General features: G+C 45.2%; 1 protein-coding gene across 2 annotated transcripts in view; it reads right to left on the bottom strand.

Annotated features, from left to right (window-relative positions):
* Positions 1-6,931: 6,931 nt before the first annotated feature.
* RAB43 (RAB43, member RAS oncogene family) overlaps positions 6,932-19,244 on the bottom strand; it is a 43,140-nt gene continuing 30,827 nt past the window's right edge. Inside the window, exons 2-3 of one of the 2 annotated variants that reach the window (XM_023547863.2) lie at positions 9,925-10,102; positions 6,932-9,551 (exon numbers count right to left, since the gene is read on the bottom strand). In XM_023547863.2, coding sequence (XP_023403631.1) covers positions 9,301-9,551; positions 9,925-10,102 — 429 coding nt within the window. In that variant the 3' untranslated portion in view covers positions 6,932-9,300. Of the gene's footprint in view, positions 9,552-9,924; positions 10,109-19,244 lie in introns of both variants that reach the window. The other variant, XM_003409732.4, reaches the window with a different exon arrangement.

Here is a 19,244-nt window from a genome sequence, read left to right as displayed (position 1 = left end):
CTAAACGGTTGCATTAAATTTTAGGTGAATGCAGTTGTTTTTAGGATTAAATAAAATAGTTCCCCAATTGTTCTTACCATTCACACTTCCTTCCTCCTCTTTCACCCACCGAATATAGTCGATCCTTAAAATATGGGGATTCTTTAAAACAAACTAGGATGCCAAATATGTTGCAAATTTGACTCTTTTGATAATTCAGAACATCCTCTCCCCCAAGAGGGGGGTTCTCCCATGAGAGTGGACCAGTATGTGTCCCCTGGAAAGGTTGGCAGCTTATTTTTTGACAGTCCCCCCAGTACACACACAATTTTAGGGGATCTGAAAGGATACCAGGTGCCAGCCCCTGACAACTGGCTGTCCCTTGCTCTAGGGTCTCGGCAGGGGGATGCTGGGCCATCTGGAATTTGGATCTCATATAGATGGCCTTTTAGAATTTTACTCTACACCAGTGGGAGAACAAAATCTCGACTAAATGGTGGCAATGTAGAAAGCTCATGCTGATTTCCCATATGATAACGCCATGAAAGGAAGCTCATCACTGTCTTCTCACAGATAACTAGCATTGATTTAAAACCCTTCTGCTGCCCCACGAAGGAGGCAAAGCCCTTGCTTTCACAGAGGTCCTGTGCTGGGTCCTTCACTGAGCCAGCTCTTCCAAATGGGTGTTATTAGTGCCTATGACAAGCCTTGAAATCAAGTTGTATTTTCCTCTTCCATTAAAAAAAAAAAAAAAATTGCCTTGAGCCATGACATCATTTCATGAGCACTCCTTAATAAGGGGCCTGTCTCGGCCCCAGACACCCTTTCAACTCAGTACGGAAGTCACTCCTGATGTTCACCCTTCAGCCAAAGATTAGACAGGCCCATAAAACAAACAATAATACACGTAGCTCAACTAAATGGGCACACCAGCCCAGGGACAAGGACAAGATGGTGGGAGGGGACAGGAAAGCTGGACGAATGGAAATCTGGAACTCAAGATCAAGAAGGGGAGGGTATTGACATGTCACAGAGTTGGCAACCAATGTCACAAAACTGCGTATTAAGTGTGTAATGAGAAACAAATTTTTTCTGTAAATCTTCATCTAAAGCACAACAAAAAATAATAAATAAATAATAGTAAAAAAAAAAAAAAAGAGGCCTGTCTCAGAAGCATTAAAAAAATGAATGTAGTTTGGCAATAGTTTAGCTTAACTAGTAAAGAATGTCTACCTTGTACATTGTGTTCTTTCAAGATGTACCTATGTGGGATCAAACTGACAATAGCAACTGGAAAGACTAGATAGGAACTCAGAGAGCAGTGAATTTATGTTAATGGGGAGGAACAACTCAGAAAAGGAGGGTGAGAATGGTTGCACAACTCAAAGAATGTAACCAATGTCACTGAAATGTACATGTAGAAATTGTTGAATTGGGGTATGTTTTGCTGTGTATGTTCTCAACAACAACAAAATAAGTTAATTTTTTTTTTAATAAAAAGCAATACACTTATGTCATGGATTGAATTACGTCCCCCCAAAAATGTGTGTATCAAATTGGTTAGGCCATGATTCCAAGTATTTTGTAGTTGTCCTCCATTTTGTGACTGTAATTTTATGTTAAGAGGATTAGGGTGGGATTGTAACACCAACCTTACCCAGGTCACATCCCTGATCCAACGTAAAGGGAGTTTCCTGGAGTGTGGCCTGAACTACCTTTTATCTCCCAAGAGATAAAAGGAAAGGGTAGCAAGCAGAGAGTTGGGAACCTCATACCACCAAGAAAGCACTGCTGGGAGCAGAGCGTGTCCTTTGGACCTGAGGTTCCTGTGCTTGAGATGGTCTCAGACCAAGAGAAGACAGAGGACAAGGACCTTCCTCCAGAGCGAACAGAGAGAGAAAGCCTTTGCCTGGAGCTGGCACACTGGATTTAGCCTTTTATACTACTTTACTGTTTTACTGTGAGAAAATAAACTTCTCTTTTTTAAAGCCGTCCACTTGTGGTATTTCTGTTATAGCAGCACCAGATAACTAAGACAATTTAGAAAAAATAATAATATAACTTGAGATGGTGAAAACTTTCTAGAGACAGGTGGTGGTGATGAGTACATTACACAGTTTTGTGAAATGTACTTAATGCCACTGAATCGTACACTTAAAAATGGTTAAATAGTAAATTTTATGTTATATTTATTTTACCACACGTTAAAAATGCACTACTTAAAAAAAATTAATGTAAGAAATCTCTGTAAGCTCCTTTAGCCAAAGACAATTACTATCAACACATTGGTGTTTTAGGTGTGTATGTATTTTTTATACATAAGCTTTCTTTTTTCATCTCTAGTTCTACCCTGTCCTATAGGGTCGCTATGAGTCGGAATCGACTTGACGGCAGTGAGTTTTTTAGCTCCAGAAAGAATACACGCTCATTGAAAGGCAACTCATATAAAGAAGCAGAGGGCCAGAGTCAGGCATACGTGCATCACCCAGAGGCGGAGCTGCGGTATTTCCTCCTGAGGTCTTTCTCTGTAAAGCTGTATGTGGTTCAGATCACAACCAGACATTTTTATTTCAACTTTTTTTCTAAATGGAAATAGCTGTATTGGTTTTCCGGATTATATATAAGCAATGCATGATTGTTATGAATTTTGACCCCCAAATATATGTGTTGAAATCCTAACCCATGTACCTGAAAATAAAACCCTGTTTGGAAGTAGGATTTTTCTTTTGATATGTTAGTGATGTCATACCAGAGTGTACAGGCCCTGCAGCTGTCGAGTAGAAGCTGACTCATAGCAACCCTATAGGATAAAGTAGAACTGCCCCATAGGGCTTCCAAGGAGAGGCTGGTGGATTCAAACTGCTGACCTTTTGGTTAGCAGCTGAGCTCTTAACCACTGCGCCACCAGGGCTCCATACCAGAGTATAGCAGATCCTAAACCTAACCATTTCTGAGTTCTAAAAAGAGAAAAATAAAGGCAGATTACACACATGGGGCGGGGTGAGGGGGTGAGGAGACAGACACCTTGAAACACCAAGAGGTATTATTCTCAGAGATGTCCGTTTAGAACCATGTCCTTTTTGTTAAATCTAAATCAGGGTCCCCTTACTAAAAAAAAAAAAAAATTGCCATTGAGTTGATTCTGACTCATAGCAAGCCCATAGGACAGAGTCCAGCTGCTCCATAGGGTTTCCAAGGAGCAGCTGGTAGATTCGAACTGCCAAACTTTTGGTTAGTAGCTGAGCTCTTAACCGCTGTGCCACCAGTGCTCCTTAGGAATACTCAATGTTCATTCTCGGGGTTTCACGTGGTTAAGGCACAGACTAAGGAGCCCTGGTGGCTCAATGGATAAGCACTCAGCTGTTAACCAAAAAGTTGGCGGTTCAAATTCACCAGTGGCTCTAAAGAGGAAATACTTGGCTATTTGCTCTGTCAAGATAACAGCCTAGAAAACCCTGTGGGCAGTTCTACTTTGTCACATGGGGTGGCTCTAAGTCAAAATTGACTCAATGGTAAAAAAATCAAATGAAACCCAGTGCCATCAAGTCAAATCTGACTCATAGCGACCCTACAGGACAGAGTAGAACTGCCCCATAGCGTTTCCAAAGTGCACCTGGTGGACTCGAACTGCTGCTGACCCTTTGGTTAGCAGCGGTAGCACTTAACCACTACGCCACCAGGGTTTCTGACTCAATGGCACACAACAACAAATAAGGAGGCACAGAATGCCTGGGGTCATATCTTATCTCTGCCACTTGCTAGATGTGTGGTTTGGGGAAAAGCACTTAAACTCTTGTGAATTCACGTAAAGTGCTTAGAACAATATAAGCCCTTAGTCACATCTCAGTAAATATCAGCCTCCATCATCTCGGGTGGCTGTACCATCATTCTGATAGAAGTTTGAAGGTCCTAAACATGAAAACTGAAAACCTGGTGGCGCAGCGGTTAAGCATTTGGCTGCTAACCAAAAGGTCAGCAGTTTGGATCCACCAGCCACTCTATGGAAACCCTATGGGGCAGTTCTCCTCTGTCCTGTAGGGTCACTATGAGTCAGAATCAACTCAACAGCAACAGGTTTGGTTTTTGGTTTAAACATGTAAACTGGGCAGCCTTCACCCAAGTGTCTACTGACTCCTGACGATGCCATCATATTTTGGGTCTGTCTGTGGGTTTGTATCTTCTCTGATGAAAGAGTTTACAGCTTATAGAGAGATCCAGTGCAGTGTGAGGATCGCTTTTGTGTGGCCTTTCTAGCCATGGTCTTCTAACTCCCACCCAAGTGATTGGGCAGGACAATGCAAATAGGGTAATTGTAGCCCACCAAAGGGATTAGTCAGTTTTGCTATCCTGCTGGGCTTGAAATGAGCCACCCCAGAGGGGGGAAATAGAGCATTCCACTGCCACCAAGGAAGAACAGCCAGGAGTGGATAGTGCAACCTTTAGACCAGTGGTCCCTGTGCGGAGAAACTCCTGGACCTGGAAGTCAGCTCCTTCTGACTAGCACACAGACCCTCAAACTCCTAAAGTAATGGAGGTCCACGATACTGCAGATGCAATTGTTATTATGCTAATGAATATCTTTGAATTTTATATGACAGGAAACTCCCTTGTCTGCAGCTTGATCCCTGGGCTAACTACTGAAGTTATGGTTGCATTCGGCTGTGAGGTCCGGAGTCCCAGAAATAGCCGGCTGTCCTGCTGTCCCAAGAGCTCCCAGAACTCAGCCCCAGAGTGTGGGGAAGGGGTAGGGGGCTGGATTCAAACCCCAGGCTCCACCTCAGAGCTTAGATGGGGGCAGACTCAAACCTCCCCAAAGCCTCCATGGCCGCAGCTGAGAACAGGCCAGGACCACGCCTCACAGATCAGGGCCTCAGACGTGGATGTGTGACAACCTCCCGTCACAGAGGCACAGGAACACAAGGGAGCCCAAACCTCACAGCTGAGCTGGCTCTTCCCTCCCAGGGGCAGCACAGGGCAGTGCTAGCCAGGGCACCCACGCTCTGGGGGTCCCGGGAGCTCAGAGTCAGACCTTTGGGCTGGGGCTCCATACAGGTTATATGAATGGGGCTCCTGGCCTGCAGATGATGGCATGCACAAGGGGCCCGGTCTGGTCAGAGAATTGCCATGTGCAGGGGCTAAAGGTGGCCAGTTCTCTTTAAGGAGACTGATAGCAGCAGGGAGCCCTGGAGAGGTTCTGAGCAAGGGAGCAGTGACCTAGTAGGTGTGTGATTTGCTGTGGAGCCCAGTGGCTGGACAAGGCCAGGAGGAGGCAGCAAGGCCCAGGAGAGAGGTGGGGACTGGGAGCGGGGTGGAGAGGAGGGAGAGAGAGGAAGTGGGGTGGTGAGGAAGGGATTGAAGAGCCTCAGAGTCCTGTGAGGCTGGGGGATCTGTAGAGGGGTCAGGAGGGGAGGGCCCCCAGCAAGCGCCTGGCAGTGTGTGCAGGGAGGAGGGAAGGGTCGAGGCTGGAGGCAGGGCAGGTCAGGCCAGGTCATCTCTGGAACCTAGGATCCTGCCTGGGACCTGGCTTCATGGAGGTCTAAGGAACAAACTTGGTGAGTGCTCAGAGCAAGTGCTTTCTAGGGCTCAGCCTCGGTCTCTTGTTTCTAAAGCCCAGGACCAAGCCTGCTATCTCTGAGTTTGCCCCGGGGTCAGGCAGTCCCATGGTGTGGTCGGGGGCATCGAGGGCCACCAAGACAGCCTGACACCATCTGAGCCTCTGGGGGCATGTAGGATGACCAGGCTCAGGCCCAGTGACAGGTTTTCCTTCCAAGGGACCCACGTGCTAAGGGGCTGCCCTTCATTTAGATGAGAGCAGAAGTCAAGTAACAGGCCCGCCTTCCTTCCCCAGGAAGCTGGTCAGCAAGTGCCTGGGCCTGCAGGCCCTCAATGGGGGGCCCGCAAGCCTTGCTCATCCACTGGGCAAGTACCACAAGCGCCAGGGACAGCTGGATGCAGGGGATGGGGAGGGGCTCCCTGGCCCAGCCTTCAACTTTAAGAGCCCCCCACCCAGGGTCTCTTGAAGCTTCCCAGGGTGCAAGTGGGCGAATCTGCATCCTCCTGAGGGTACCAGGCCCAGGGTAGGGGTCACAGTCCCAGTAAGGGGCAGATCTGGGTGACAGTGGTTGTTGGTGACACCCATCCTGTCGATTTCTTAGAACAGAGCCTTCAGGCGGGGCAGTCCTCCTGACCTCTTCTCCTTCTCCTTGAAAGAGGAAGCAGCCAGCAGGGTTCCAAGTAGTGCTCCATGATCTCTGCCCAGAGGCCCCCCTCTTAGTGACCAGACCCCAGAGAATTTTGGCTGACCATGGAACCATGGGCCTCCTGGGGCACAGACAAACCTTGACTGAGCACCAACTGTGCCTGGGTGATTCTATGAACTGGTGTGTAGCAGTGAGCAAACCAGGGTCAGCCTCATGGGGCTCAGACCCCGACCTGGAATAGCCATTCTGCTTCATAGTGGCTGTAAGGCTCAGGCAAGGAAATCAGCCTCCAGGCCTCAGTTTGCTCACTGTACAAAGCAGGGCTAGTGACCCCTCCCTCAAAGAGTTGTAAGAAAAGCGTGAACGATGCTGGGCCAGATGCCCTAGCAATCACCAAACCATACCCTAGAACCCCTCTCCCCCACACAAGCCTTTTATTTTCCAATTAAGGGAGCCCGGGGCCCTGAGAGGTGCCGCGACTTGCCTGGGGTCATACAGGTGTCCCTGGCAGAGATGGGACCACCCAAGCTTGTTCCTGTCTCGTAGGCACAGGCTGCTTCTCTGCCCCACAGTCTGAGTGGGGTCTGGGTGAGAGCAGGTCTCAGCAGGGCTCAAAGGCAGGCCTGGAGACACCCAGGGCCTGGAGACGCCATAGTGGGGACCAGCTAGGCAGGTGAAACCATCTGTGAGGATGTGGTCACCTGGGCCGGCCCTGGGCTCAAAGGTGAGAGAACCAGTCTGGTGTCATTGGCTCATTACAGAAATCTGTTTAATGGTTTAGGAATGTGTACACTCTGGCTCTGCTAAGTTTCCAAAAAGGCAACTTTTCCATGTCTTAAAAAATAGATTTGATATAAAGATTCATATATTCATAAATAGGTAACATGAAAAATTTCCCAAATGCAAATGGCATCCCCCCACCCCCAACAGTCCAGGTTTGACAGTGGGCAGAGGCCAGGCTGGCGGGGCTGGCCCCTGGCAGCCCTCTTGGGGAAGAGTAACTGAATTCAATATGAATTAGGAGCTTCTCCAGCTCCACACCTGCTGGGGCCTGTGTCCTTGGAGTCAAAACCCCCTTCTGGGAGGACAGAGATCCACCTCTCTAGTTGGGAGCTGCCAAGAATTCAACACCTTTAGGAGTCTGGACTTCAAGTTCTTGTCCTGCCCTAGGCTCCCACTGTGAGTGTAAAACACCAGTCTCCTTCCTGTTCTTTAAGCCCTGTCACCTGGCCCTAACCAGGCCTCAGGTGGCCCTTCTCCCATGGCCTGGTGGCTGCCAGGACACCTCCTGGCCTCCCCACCCCTGCACCTACCCCAGCCCCCGTCTCTGCCCCTGACCACACCTGCTCCTGCTCTTAGGCAGTTTATAAACAAAGGAAGAGATTAAACTGTTCTCCTCTTGCCCCAGAGGCCCTGGGCTGCTGGGAGAGGGCCAAGCCTGCCGGGGGAAGGAAACAGGCTGGGTTGTTCTCACACTTCCTTATTTTCTCTTACTGCAGTCCAGTCCCTGTCTGACAGTGAGGGCCCTGCCTGGGGGGTACTACAGAGGCCAGCCACCACCCCACATGCAGTCAACCCACCCAGGGGCCTGAGCCCCTTCTTAACATCATTTGTTTCTGAGGTCAGACAGGAGGGAGGGGAAGAGTGCTTCCACTGGGAGCCTGCAGGAAATGGCTTCAGCCCGGCCCCAAGGGATACCACCAGGCCAAGGGATGGGGGAAAGGACTCCTGCTTGAGAGGGTATATGGGCAAGGGACAGAGCCAGGGATGGGGCAGCTCTCCTCAGAAGTATGTCCAGCCAGGCCATTTGTGGGATCCTAAATGACACAAATAAAAGGGCAGGGTTGGCAAGCTGGGGAAGGGAGGAAGGGCTTGGGGAAGATAAACTGAGTTGGCCTGGAGAGAAGACACTCATAGGGGACAGGAAGTGCCGGATAGAAGCTGAGGCGGAGCTGTGGAGGCCTTGGGCACCTGTATGGGATACAGACCGCTTCGGAGGGCCCTAGGGCACCTCAGGAGGTGTTAAAGCAAGGGAGGCAGGACCTCCAGCACTGCCACTCTGAGAGAAGCCCCCCAGTTCGGGTGGAGGCAGCTAAGGGCGAAAGGGCCAAGGAGGTGAAAATGGCCAGACCAAGTACAGCCAGGGTCTCACCTTTTTTGTCTGGGAAACACAGAAGCTAGGCTGGGTCCAGTGGGGGAACCGGCGCCTCTGAACACAGCAGGAAGGATTCTGGCACCTGGGGTCGGACTGGGTGACTTAAGGGTCCCTCTAAGACCTGAGCCTCAGGGAGGCAAGCTTTTACTTCCATCTGAAATGTTCACTTTCCTATCTCATTCCCCGCATCCCAGGTTCCTGCAAGCCAGTGCTGAAGAATTAACTGGTTTTGCAATCTGAGTGGCAAAACTCTGGGCCCTAGCTAGACGACAGACCCCACTGGGCTGTGGTCATGACCCCACACTTGGTGCCAGAGAAAATGAGAAGCTCCTCTGGACATCAAAGCACATAGGAGGTCGTGTATAAGGCAGTAAGCCAGGCCCCAAGGAGGTGTCTGGGAACCGAGAGCTGGCAGTGAAGAAAGGAAGAAGGTCCCTCAGCTGGGTGTTGAGGCTGCTCCAGGGCAGTGACCCACGGGACAGCCTGTTGGTCTGGTTGCCGAATAACTCTTGTTGTCTGCTGCTACACACTGGGGCCCTGGAGTGACCTGAAGACCCAGGTCACCAGCCGCATCCCTAGAAAGCAGCTACCTGCTGCCACAGCTGCAGCAAATGCAAGATATGAAATGCTCAGGAGTAGATGTGGAGGAGGGGCCACTTCTGGATCCCCCAACTGCTGTTCACATTGGCAGCTCAGGCCAGTCCTGGAATGTGAAGACACTGAGGGAAGGCCTTGGGCAGCAGGCTGGGTCCACAGTGACCAGCAGCCCCTGCAAGAGGTTTCTTGCTTCTTCCTTCCTCAAAGGCCGATTTCCTGCCCACATGCAGGTCATGGGAGGGGTAGTTCCAGGATCTCTCTAGCCACTCTAGAACCACCGGTGCCCTGGAGGGTTAGCTCGGGGCTTGGTTTGGCAGGCCAGAGAGAGACAGAGGTGGGGAGGCCCGGCCTGTGTGCCCGGCACCCCAGTCAGCACCCACAGCCCCAGCTCTCGCTGATGTCCTTGCTGTCCAGCTGGATGTGGTCGGTGCTCTTCTCACTGAACATGGGGCCTCCGTGCCGCATGATGAGCTCCGTGGCCACCCGCAGGAAGGCCTCCTCAACGTTGCTCGAGTCCTTGGCCGACGTCTCGATGGCACACAAGATATCGTAGTGCTCAGCCAGGCTCTGTGCCTCGGCCAGTGGGACCTCCCGGAGCTCGCCAAGGTCCGACTTGTTCCCTGCAGAGAAAGGCCAGGTGCAGCTTGGTGAGGCCCACAGGTGTAGGGCAAGCCTGTCCTGAGACCCACAGCATTCCCACCCCTCTCTGCCAGATATAAGTAAGCACAGCTGTGTAAGAGGAAGTCACTGCTTAGGGGGCACTGAGCTTCTGTTAAGGGTGATGAAAAAACCTGAAAACAGATAGAGGTGATAGTTACACAACATGGTGAATGTAATTAATGTCATTGAATTGTACACACAAAAATGACTGAAATGGCAAATGCTTTGGTATACATATTTTACCACAAAAAAATAGAGACAGGACTCATGGTCCCAAGGAACTCTCCCAACCTCAGTGCCCCACGCTACTGCCTCTAATCCCTCCAAACTCACCAATCAGCAGCTGTACGATGTTGGAACCCGCATACTTCCTCACATCCTCAATCCAGTTAGGCACTGACAAGAAGGAGCTCCTCTTAGTAATGTCATAAGCAAGGATGGCTCCGTTCGCACTGCGGTAATAACTCTGGGTGATCGTGCGGAACCTCTCCTGGCCAGCCGTGTCCCAAATCTGCAGCTAAAGGAAAGAGGAGGCCTCTGGTGAACTTGGCAATGTGGCCCAACACAGGAGACAGGAAGACCAATCCCACAAACCCAAACCCAAAGCAGTAGTTCCACTGGGTAGGCCACCAGCCCAGCACCTTGGTGGTAATCACATAGGAGAGGCTAGAAGGTAGACAGAGAGAGGGAAAGCCTTCCGAGACCCTAGAGAGCAACTCAGTGGCCAAACTTTGAGGAGGGAAGGAGGACCTAAAGGGAAGGTGGGCAGCCCTTTTCCCTACCCTCTAAAATCCTCAGGGAAAGGCCAGGGCAGTGGGAGGGATGAAAAGAGATGTATTCTGAACTACAGCAGAAGAGGGCCTGACCAGGGGTCCTTTGTGTGTTCTCATTATCTCCTAAACACGGGGCTAGATGCTCTCCACCTGTCTAGTAAGCTGGCTCCAAGCCAGCTATTATGTTGTGCTGTGTCCAGGTGCAGGTCCCTCCCCCTCTTTGGGCCTGTAAAATGTACCACTATACGTGGTAGTATGTAAGAGCTCCTCCAGCATTTGGGTTCTCTAATTCTAAAAAAAAAAAAAAAAGACCAACAAATCTAAATTGGAGCAGATCTTCAGAAGGCTCTGGGAGCAACTTCCAGCTATGGCAGAATAATTGGTAGTAGACCAGTCCTCCCTCCGTAAACAATCATAAAACTGGAGAAAAATATATGAAGCTTCTGTTTTCAAAATGTAGACAAGTAGTTTAAAAATGTAATCCCTGAAAGAAGCAAAACCCGTGAAATGAGCCTCATGATTACCACAACTCTCTACCTGGGTACAGTTTCCTGACCATGGGACAGTGGGCTAAAACCAAGCAGAGCACCAAGTTGAGGAGACAGAGATCAGAGTCCGAAGCAGCTGGAATGAAGTACCATGCAGAGGGAGGTCCAAAAGTCTATGTGGGGGTCCCTGTTGAGTCCTTGACTGACAACTAGCCTATACACGCACAGAATAAGACTACTAATGTCTTAGCAAGGAGTGGCTCTGACGGGTTTCAGAGCAGACTAGAGATAAAGACTAAGTAGTGCTGGGGTAAGAAGAAGTCATCAGTCCTGCAAAATTCTATCATGTGATCTCCAGCATCATTCCTATCACCAGGGCCATATTTTCCACCTGATCCTTCTACTTTGTTTCCAACTTTCACATTCCAGTCACCAGTAATTATCAATGCATCCTGATTGCATGTTCGATCAATTTCAGACTACATAAGTTGGTAAAAATCTTCAATTTCTTCATCATTGGCCTTAGTGGTTGGTGCTCAATATCATCAGTCAGAACAAGGTCAGGAGCTGACGACAGAACAGATCATCAATTGTTTGTATGCAAATTCAAGTTGGAACTGAAGAAAATTAGAACAAGTCCATGAGAGCCAAAGTACAAATTTGAGAATATCCCATGTGAATTTAGAAACCATCTCACGAATAGATTTGCCACGCTGAATACTAATGACTGAAGACCAGACGAGTTGTGGAATAACATCATAGACATCTTACAAGAAGAAAGTAAGAGATCATTAAAAAGACAGGAAAGAAAGAAAATACCAAAGTGGATGTCAGAAGAGACTCTGAAACTGGCTCTTAAATGTCGAGTAGCTAAAGCAAAAGGAAGAAACGATGACGCGAAAGAGCTGAACAGAAGATTTCAAAGGGTGGGTTCGGAAGACAAAGTAAAGTATTATAATGACATGTGCAAAGACCTGGAGATAGAAAACCAAAAGGGAAGAATACACTCAGCATTTCTCGAGCTGAAAGAACTGAAGAAAAAATTCTAAGTCTCGAGTTGCGATACTGAAGGATTCTACAGGGAAAATATTAAACGACACAGGAAGCATCAAAAGAAGATAGAAGGAATACACAGAGTCACTATACCAAAAAGAATTGGTCGACGTCCAGTCGTTTCAGGAGGTAGCATAAGATCAGGAACCAATGGTACTGAAGGAAGAAGTCCAAGCTGCACTGAAGGCACTGGCAAAAAACAAGCCTCCAGGAATTGACAGAATACCAACAAATGGATATAGAGCTGGAGGTGCTCACTCAACTATGCCGAGAAATTTGGAAGACAGCTACCTGGCAACTGATTGGAAGAGATCCATATTTATGCCTATTCCCAAAAAAGATGATCCAACTGAATGTGGAAATTATCAATTTCATTAGTATCACATGCAAGTAAAATTTTGCTGAAGATCATTCAAGAGCAGCTAAAGCAGTACATTGACAGAAAACTGCCAAAAATTCAAGCCAGATTCAGAGGAGGATGTGGAACCAGGGATATCATTGCTGATGTCAGATGGCTCCTGGCTGAAAGCAGAGAATACCAGAAAGATGTTTACCTGTGTTTTATTGACTACGCAAAGGCATTCAACGGTGTGGATCCTAACAAATTATGGATAACATTGCAAAGAACGGGAATTCCAGAACACTTAATTGTGCTCATAAGGAACCTGTACATAGATCAAGAGGCAGTTATTTGAACAGAACAAGGGGATACTGCATGGTTTAAAGTCAGGAAAGGTGTGCGTCAGGGTTGTATCCTTTCAACATACCCATACAATCTGTATGCTGAGCAAATAATCTGAGAAGCTGGACTATATGAAGAAGAAAGCAGCATCAAGATTGGAAGGAGACTCATTAACAACCTGCGTTACGCAGGTGACACAACCTTGCTTGCTGAAAGTGAGGAGGACTTGAAGCACTTAATAACGAAGAGCAAAGACCACAGCCTTCAGTGTGGGTTACACCTTAACCTAAAGAAAACAAAAATCTTCATAACAAGCCGCATGATGATAAATGAAGAAAAGACTGAAGTTGTCAAGGATGTCATTTTACTTGGCTCCACAATCAACACCCACGGAAGCAGCAGGCAAGAGATTAAAATATGCATTGCATTGGGCAAATGTGCTGCAAAAGACTCTTTAAAGCATTCAAAAGCAAAGATGTCACCTTGAAGACTAAGGAGAGCCTGACCCAAGCCATGGTGTTTTCAACTGCCTCACATATATGCAAAAGCTGGATGACCAATAAGGAAGACCGAAGAAGAACTGACACCTCTGAATTGTGATGTTGGAGAAGAATATTGAATATACCATTGACTGCCGAAAGAACGAACAAATCTATCTTGGAAGAAGTACAACCAGAATGCTCCTTAGAGGCAGGGATGGCGAGACAACATCTCACATACTTTGGACATGTTATCAGGAGGGATCAGCCCCTGAAGAAGTACATCACGCTTGGTAGGGCAGAGGGTCAGTGAAGGAGAGGAAGACCCTCAGTGAGACGGACTGACACAGTGACTGCAACAATGGGCTCAAGCACAGCAAGGATTGTGAGGATGGCACAGGACCAGGCAGTGTTTTTGTTCTGTTGTACATAGGGTCACTGAGTTGGAATTGACTTGCTGGCACCTAACAACAACAACAAAGTGCTCGGGGATGCTGAAGTTCCTACATAGTCACAGTGAAAAAGTCTTATTAATACCTTGTTAACACTCCAGATACTGAGCTGGGATGTCAGAAAGGCTGTGCCCTATAAGTTAGGGCCATGCCTAGAGTAATACCTCCCCAGATCTGCCCTAAACCAAACAAAAAACCAAACCTACTGTCATCGAGTTAATTCTGACTCATAGCAATCCTACAGGACAGAGCAGAACTGCCCCATAGAGTTTCCAAGGAGCAGATGGTAGACTCAAACTGCCAACTTTTTGCTTAGCAGCCATAGCTAGCTATTAACCACTGCACCACCAATGCTCTCTCTACAAGGTATAAACTGCAATTTCCAATATACGAATAAAATTTACTAAACCTGCAAACAGAAAAATATAATCCACAGATAAGGAAAAAAGTAGTCAATAGAAATTGGTGCCAAAATGGCCCAGATACGGGATTTAGCAGAAAAAGACTTTAAAGCAGCTATTTAAAATATGTTCAGAGAAATAAAGTAAAATATGTTGAAAGAATTAAAGGAAAATATAACAATGAGTGGACAGGTGGGAAATTTCAGCAGAGAAATGGAAACTATAAAAAAAAGAGTGGAAATTCTAAAACTGAAAAGTACAATAAGTGAAGTGAAAAATTCAGTGGATGAGCTTAACAGCAGATTGGAATGGCAAAAAACAAAAACCTAAAAAAGTCAGTGAAATTTAAGAAAAATCAACAGAAATTATTCAGTCTGAAGATCAAAGAGAAAAGTCAAAAAAATTGAAAAAAAATGAAGACAGTCACAGATGTCTGGGGGACAATATCAAATAGTCTCATATTTATATAACTGCAGTCCCAGGAGAAGATGGTGCAAATGGGGCAAAAAAAAAAAAAAAAAAAAGTATTTGAGGAATTAAGTGGCTGAAATGTTTCCAAATTTCATGAAAAATATTAACTTAATGACCCAAGAAGCTCAGGAAACCCCAAGCAAAAGGAATGCAAAGTAAACCATACCATGGCAGATCACAGCCAAACTGATGAAAACTGAAGATTAAAAAAAAAAATCTTGAAAGCAGTCACAGAAAAAAGATATATTGAGAACAACAATACAAATGACAAATAACTTTTCATCAGAAATAATGGAGGCCAGAGACGATAATGAAAGTGCTGGGAGGTGGTAGGGGGAAGTGCTGAAAGAAAACACTTTCAACACCAAAGTCTATACCTAGCAAAAATATCCTTCAAAAATGAGGGTATTTCTAATTTCAAAAAAACAAAGATTTTTCAAATAAATGAAGGTAGAGAGAATCTCACTGCAAGACCTGCACTACAAGAAATGCTAAAAGATATTCTCCAGGCTGAAGGGTAATGATACTAGATGAAAACTCAGATCTACAAAAGGAACAAGAAGCACCAGCAATAGTAAATAGCTGATAAATATAAAATATTATTTTCTTTCTTCTTGTAATTTCCTTATAAGACAACTGACTCCAAAAGTATAAACAATGACTGTAAGGTGGGGTTTATAACATATTAGAAATAAAAAATATAACAACAATAGCACAAAGGGTAAGTTGGCCAGATAAATTATACTGTTGTAAGGTTACTACTGAAATGGGAGTGTGAAGTGTCACATGTGAAATGGAAGTGTTAAGCATCAGGTGTGAAGTATGAAGTGGTACAATATTGACTCTAAACAGACTTTATAAGTTAAGAATACATATTGTTAGCCCCATAGCAACTGGTGAAAAAAAATATATATAAACCAATAGAGGAAATAGAATGGTATCCCAAAAAGTTTCCAAAAACAAAGAAAAAAAAAAAAAGTGGGAAAGGAAAAAAAGCTGAAGCAACTAGCAAATGGTAGGCTTAAACTCAACCATGTTCAGCAATTTACATTAAATATAAATGGACTAAACACTCCAATTAAAAGGCATAGGTTGTGAGGTCTTAAAAGCTTGTGATGGCCATCAAGGTACAACTGATCTCTATTCATGTGGAGCAACAGAGGAAGGAGAATCAGGAATAGGAGGAGGGAATGGGATATGTGGCTAGTTGCCTCCACGAACAACTGTCTCCTTTGCCATGAGACCTGAAGAACTGGATAGTGCCTGGCTACCGTTACTGAACATTTTGATCAAAGATTCTATAGAAGAATCCTGATCAAAACAGGGAAAAATGCCAAATAGAATTTCAAATCGTCATGTAATCCAGACTTTCTAGAGCCACTGAGGCTGGATGAACCCCCGAAACTAGTGCCCTGAGACAATCCTTAAACCTTAAACTAAAAATATCCCCTGAGGTCTTCTTTAAACAAAATAGTTTAGCTTAATTAGTAAAGAATGTCTGCCTTGAGCACTGCGCTCTTTCAAAGAACTATCTATATGGGATCAAAGTGACAATTGAAAGGTTAGGTAAGAAGCTTGGGGGAGGGGTGAGCTTATGTTAATGGGGGAGAAACAATTCAGAAAAGGAGGGTGAGAACTGGTTATACAACTTGGAGAATGTAAACAATGTCACTGAACTGTACATGTAGGAATTGTTGAATTGGTGTGCTTTGTTGCGTATATTATATTTTCAACAACAATATAAAGGAAAAAAGGCATAGGTTATAAGACTGAAAAAAAAAAAAAAGCAACACCAAACTATATGCTGTCTGAGATGCACTTTAAATATATAGACACAAATAGGTAGAAAGTAAAAGAATGAAAAAAATATATATTGTACAAAAAGTAAGATTAAGAAAGTATTGGATTGGTAGCTATAGTAATATCAGACAATGTAGACCTCCAAATAAAGTATTACAAAAGGTAAAAAGACATTTTATAGTGATAAAAGGGGTAATTCATCAGGAAGACATATAGGACAGAGTAGAACTGTCCCATAGGGTTTCCAAGGAGTGGCTGGTAGATTCAAACTGCCAGCCTTTTGGTTAGCAGCGAAGTTCTTAACCACTGCACCACCACAGCTCCAGAAAGACATAACAATACTAAATATGTATGCACCTAATAACAGATTTTTAAATCTCTTGACATAAAAACTCACATAACTAAAAGGAACAAGTCCACAATCATAGTCGAGGATTTTAATATCCCTCTCTCAGTGACTGATAGAGCTAGTAAACAAAAAAATAAATAAATAAGTCATTATGGATATGGAATATCTAAACAACACTACTGACACAATTGACATTTCCAGAACACTACACTCAGTGCTACAGAAGACTACATTTCTTTCAAGTGAACATGGAATAGTCACCAAGATAAACCAAATGCTGGACCATAAGTTTTAAAAGACTGAGTTCTTATGGAATACTCTAACCACAAAACAATATTAAAGAGAAATCAGGAAAGCTCTGGCAGTGACTTCTTCAAGAGTATGGAAATGAGAAAAAAATATATGGAGAGGAGTTATTCCAAGTGGGGGAGACTTTGGAGATGAATTAACAGTAAATACATAGAAACCTAAGCAAAAACAAGATGATTATTATTGCCAGGAAAAACTAGAGGAACACAAGAAATGGAAATGTAAATAATTACTAACCATATGCATTTATACAAACCGAAAAACCCGTTGCCGTTGAGTCGATTCCGACTCATAGTGACGCTATAGGGCAGAGTAGAACTGCCCCATAGAGTTTCCAAGAAGCACCTGGTGGATTTGAACTGCTCACCTCTTGGTTAGCAGCTGTAGCACTTAACCACTACGCCACCAGGGTTTCCACATTTATACAATCATTCAAAAAGTACCTGCTGAGAATTTACTATGAGTTGGAATCAACTCAAAGGCAATGGGTTTTTTGGTTTGGCTAGGTACTGGAGATACCAGAGTTGAGCAAAACAGATGCAAATTCCTGTCCTCAAGAAGCTTACAATAAATATAGAGCATCCATTTTTTTTTAGATAATGGTAAGAGATAAGAAGGGAAAAAACCAAGCAGGGGAAAAAGACATAAAGTTCTGGGGAGGAGTGAGATCTTAGATAGGATGACCACAGATGGCCTCACTGAGACAACTCTTGAGTAAAAATTTGAATAAAGTGAGGAAGTTAGCCCTATAGATGTCTGAGAGACTAGCATTCCAGGGAAAAAAAAAAGGTCCAAGTCCAAAGGTCCAAGGCAGAAATGTGACTGGTACATTCAAAGAAGGCAATGAGATCAGTGTGAATGATCAGAGTAAAAGGGGAGAGAGTAACAAGGGATGATGACATAAGAGAAGCATCAGGGGGGCAGGTCATGTAGCACCTTACAGATCACAGTAAGACCTTCTGCATTCACACTGAGTGAGATGGGAAGCCACTGGAGTTTTGAGCAAAACAGATTTACTTTTTAACAGGATCATGCAGCTGGCTGTATTGAGAACAGTCAAAAAGAGAGCAAGGGCAGAAACGGGGAGACCAATTAGGAGGTGTCATGGATTGAATTGTGTCCCCCCAAAAGTATGTGTCAACTTGGTTAGGACATGATTTCCAGTATTGTATGGTTGTCCTCCATTTGTGATTGTAATTTTATGCTAAAGAGGATTAGGGTGGGATTATAACACCACCCTTACTCAGGTCACCTCCCTGATCTAATGTAAAGGGAGTTTCCCTGGGGTGTGGCCTGCACCACCTTTTATCTCTCAAGACATAAAAGGAAAGGGAAGCAAGTACAGAGTTGGGGACCTCATACCACCAAGAAAGCAGCACCAGGAGCAGAGTGTGTCCTTTGGACCTGGGGTTCCTGCACCTAAGAAGCTCCTTGACCAGGGGAAGATTGATGTCAGGGAATCTTCCTCCAGGGCCAACAGAGAGAAGGCTGTCCCCTGGAGCTGACACCTGAATTTGGAGTTAACGTACTAGACTGTGAGACAACAAATTTCTCTTTGTTGAAGCCATCCACTTGTGGTATTTCTGTTGTAGCAGCACTAGATGACTAAGACAGGAGGCTACTGCCATAACCCAGGTAAAAGATGGGGAAGTGATGAAATTCCAGATATATTTTGAAAATAGAGCTGATTGGAACTTAATGATCTCATCAATATTACAACTAAACTCTATTGGGAGGATGCAAAGTATGCATGTGTGTGATGGGGGCCAGTGTAGTGCTAAGCCAGCTAGTTAAACCCTCATCTTCCAAAGTGGGAAGTCAGTAAGATTATGCCCGTAACTGGAAAAAAAAAAAAGTAAATCATACCAACTAAAAAGAGTTAGAAGTGGCTGCCCCTGGAAGGTGGGGCTGGGGATATCAGGAGACCGTTTTGCACTAAGTTTCCTAGAACCAATTGACTCTTCAACCGTCTAACTCTTTAACTATGTAACTCTTTATAAATCTAACTTCAATAAAAATAAAAACTAAATTTAAAACCAACAAGATAACTATAAAATGATTAAGGTATCGACTGGTGAAATTTCGGCAGTAATGGAGGAGATCTTTTTGGAAAGTAGACCCCTCCCATACCGGTAATATTCTTATCCTATTCCCCTAAATTGGAGGAAGGGAAGGAAAAAAAGAAGAGTCAGTGTTTTAGAGCCCAACAGGACTGAGATCATAAACCATTTCTAGCACTTTTTTCCAGTTTTGTGTCTTTGGGCTAAGACTTAGTTCAGTTTTTCACCTGTGAAAAAAAAAATGTGCTGTAGGGTCAAATGATAGAGCCAATGTGTGCAGTGTTTAGCGCACAGAAGGTGCTTGATAAATACATCTACTCAGCAATATTTATCAAG

This window comes from Loxodonta africana, chromosome 22 (genome assembly GCF_030014295.1).
Source record: "Loxodonta africana isolate mLoxAfr1 chromosome 22, mLoxAfr1.hap2, whole genome shotgun sequence".
NCBI lineage: Eukaryota > Metazoa > Chordata > Mammalia > Proboscidea > Elephantidae > Loxodonta > Loxodonta africana.
This window is presented reverse-complemented; position numbering and strand designations above follow the sequence as displayed.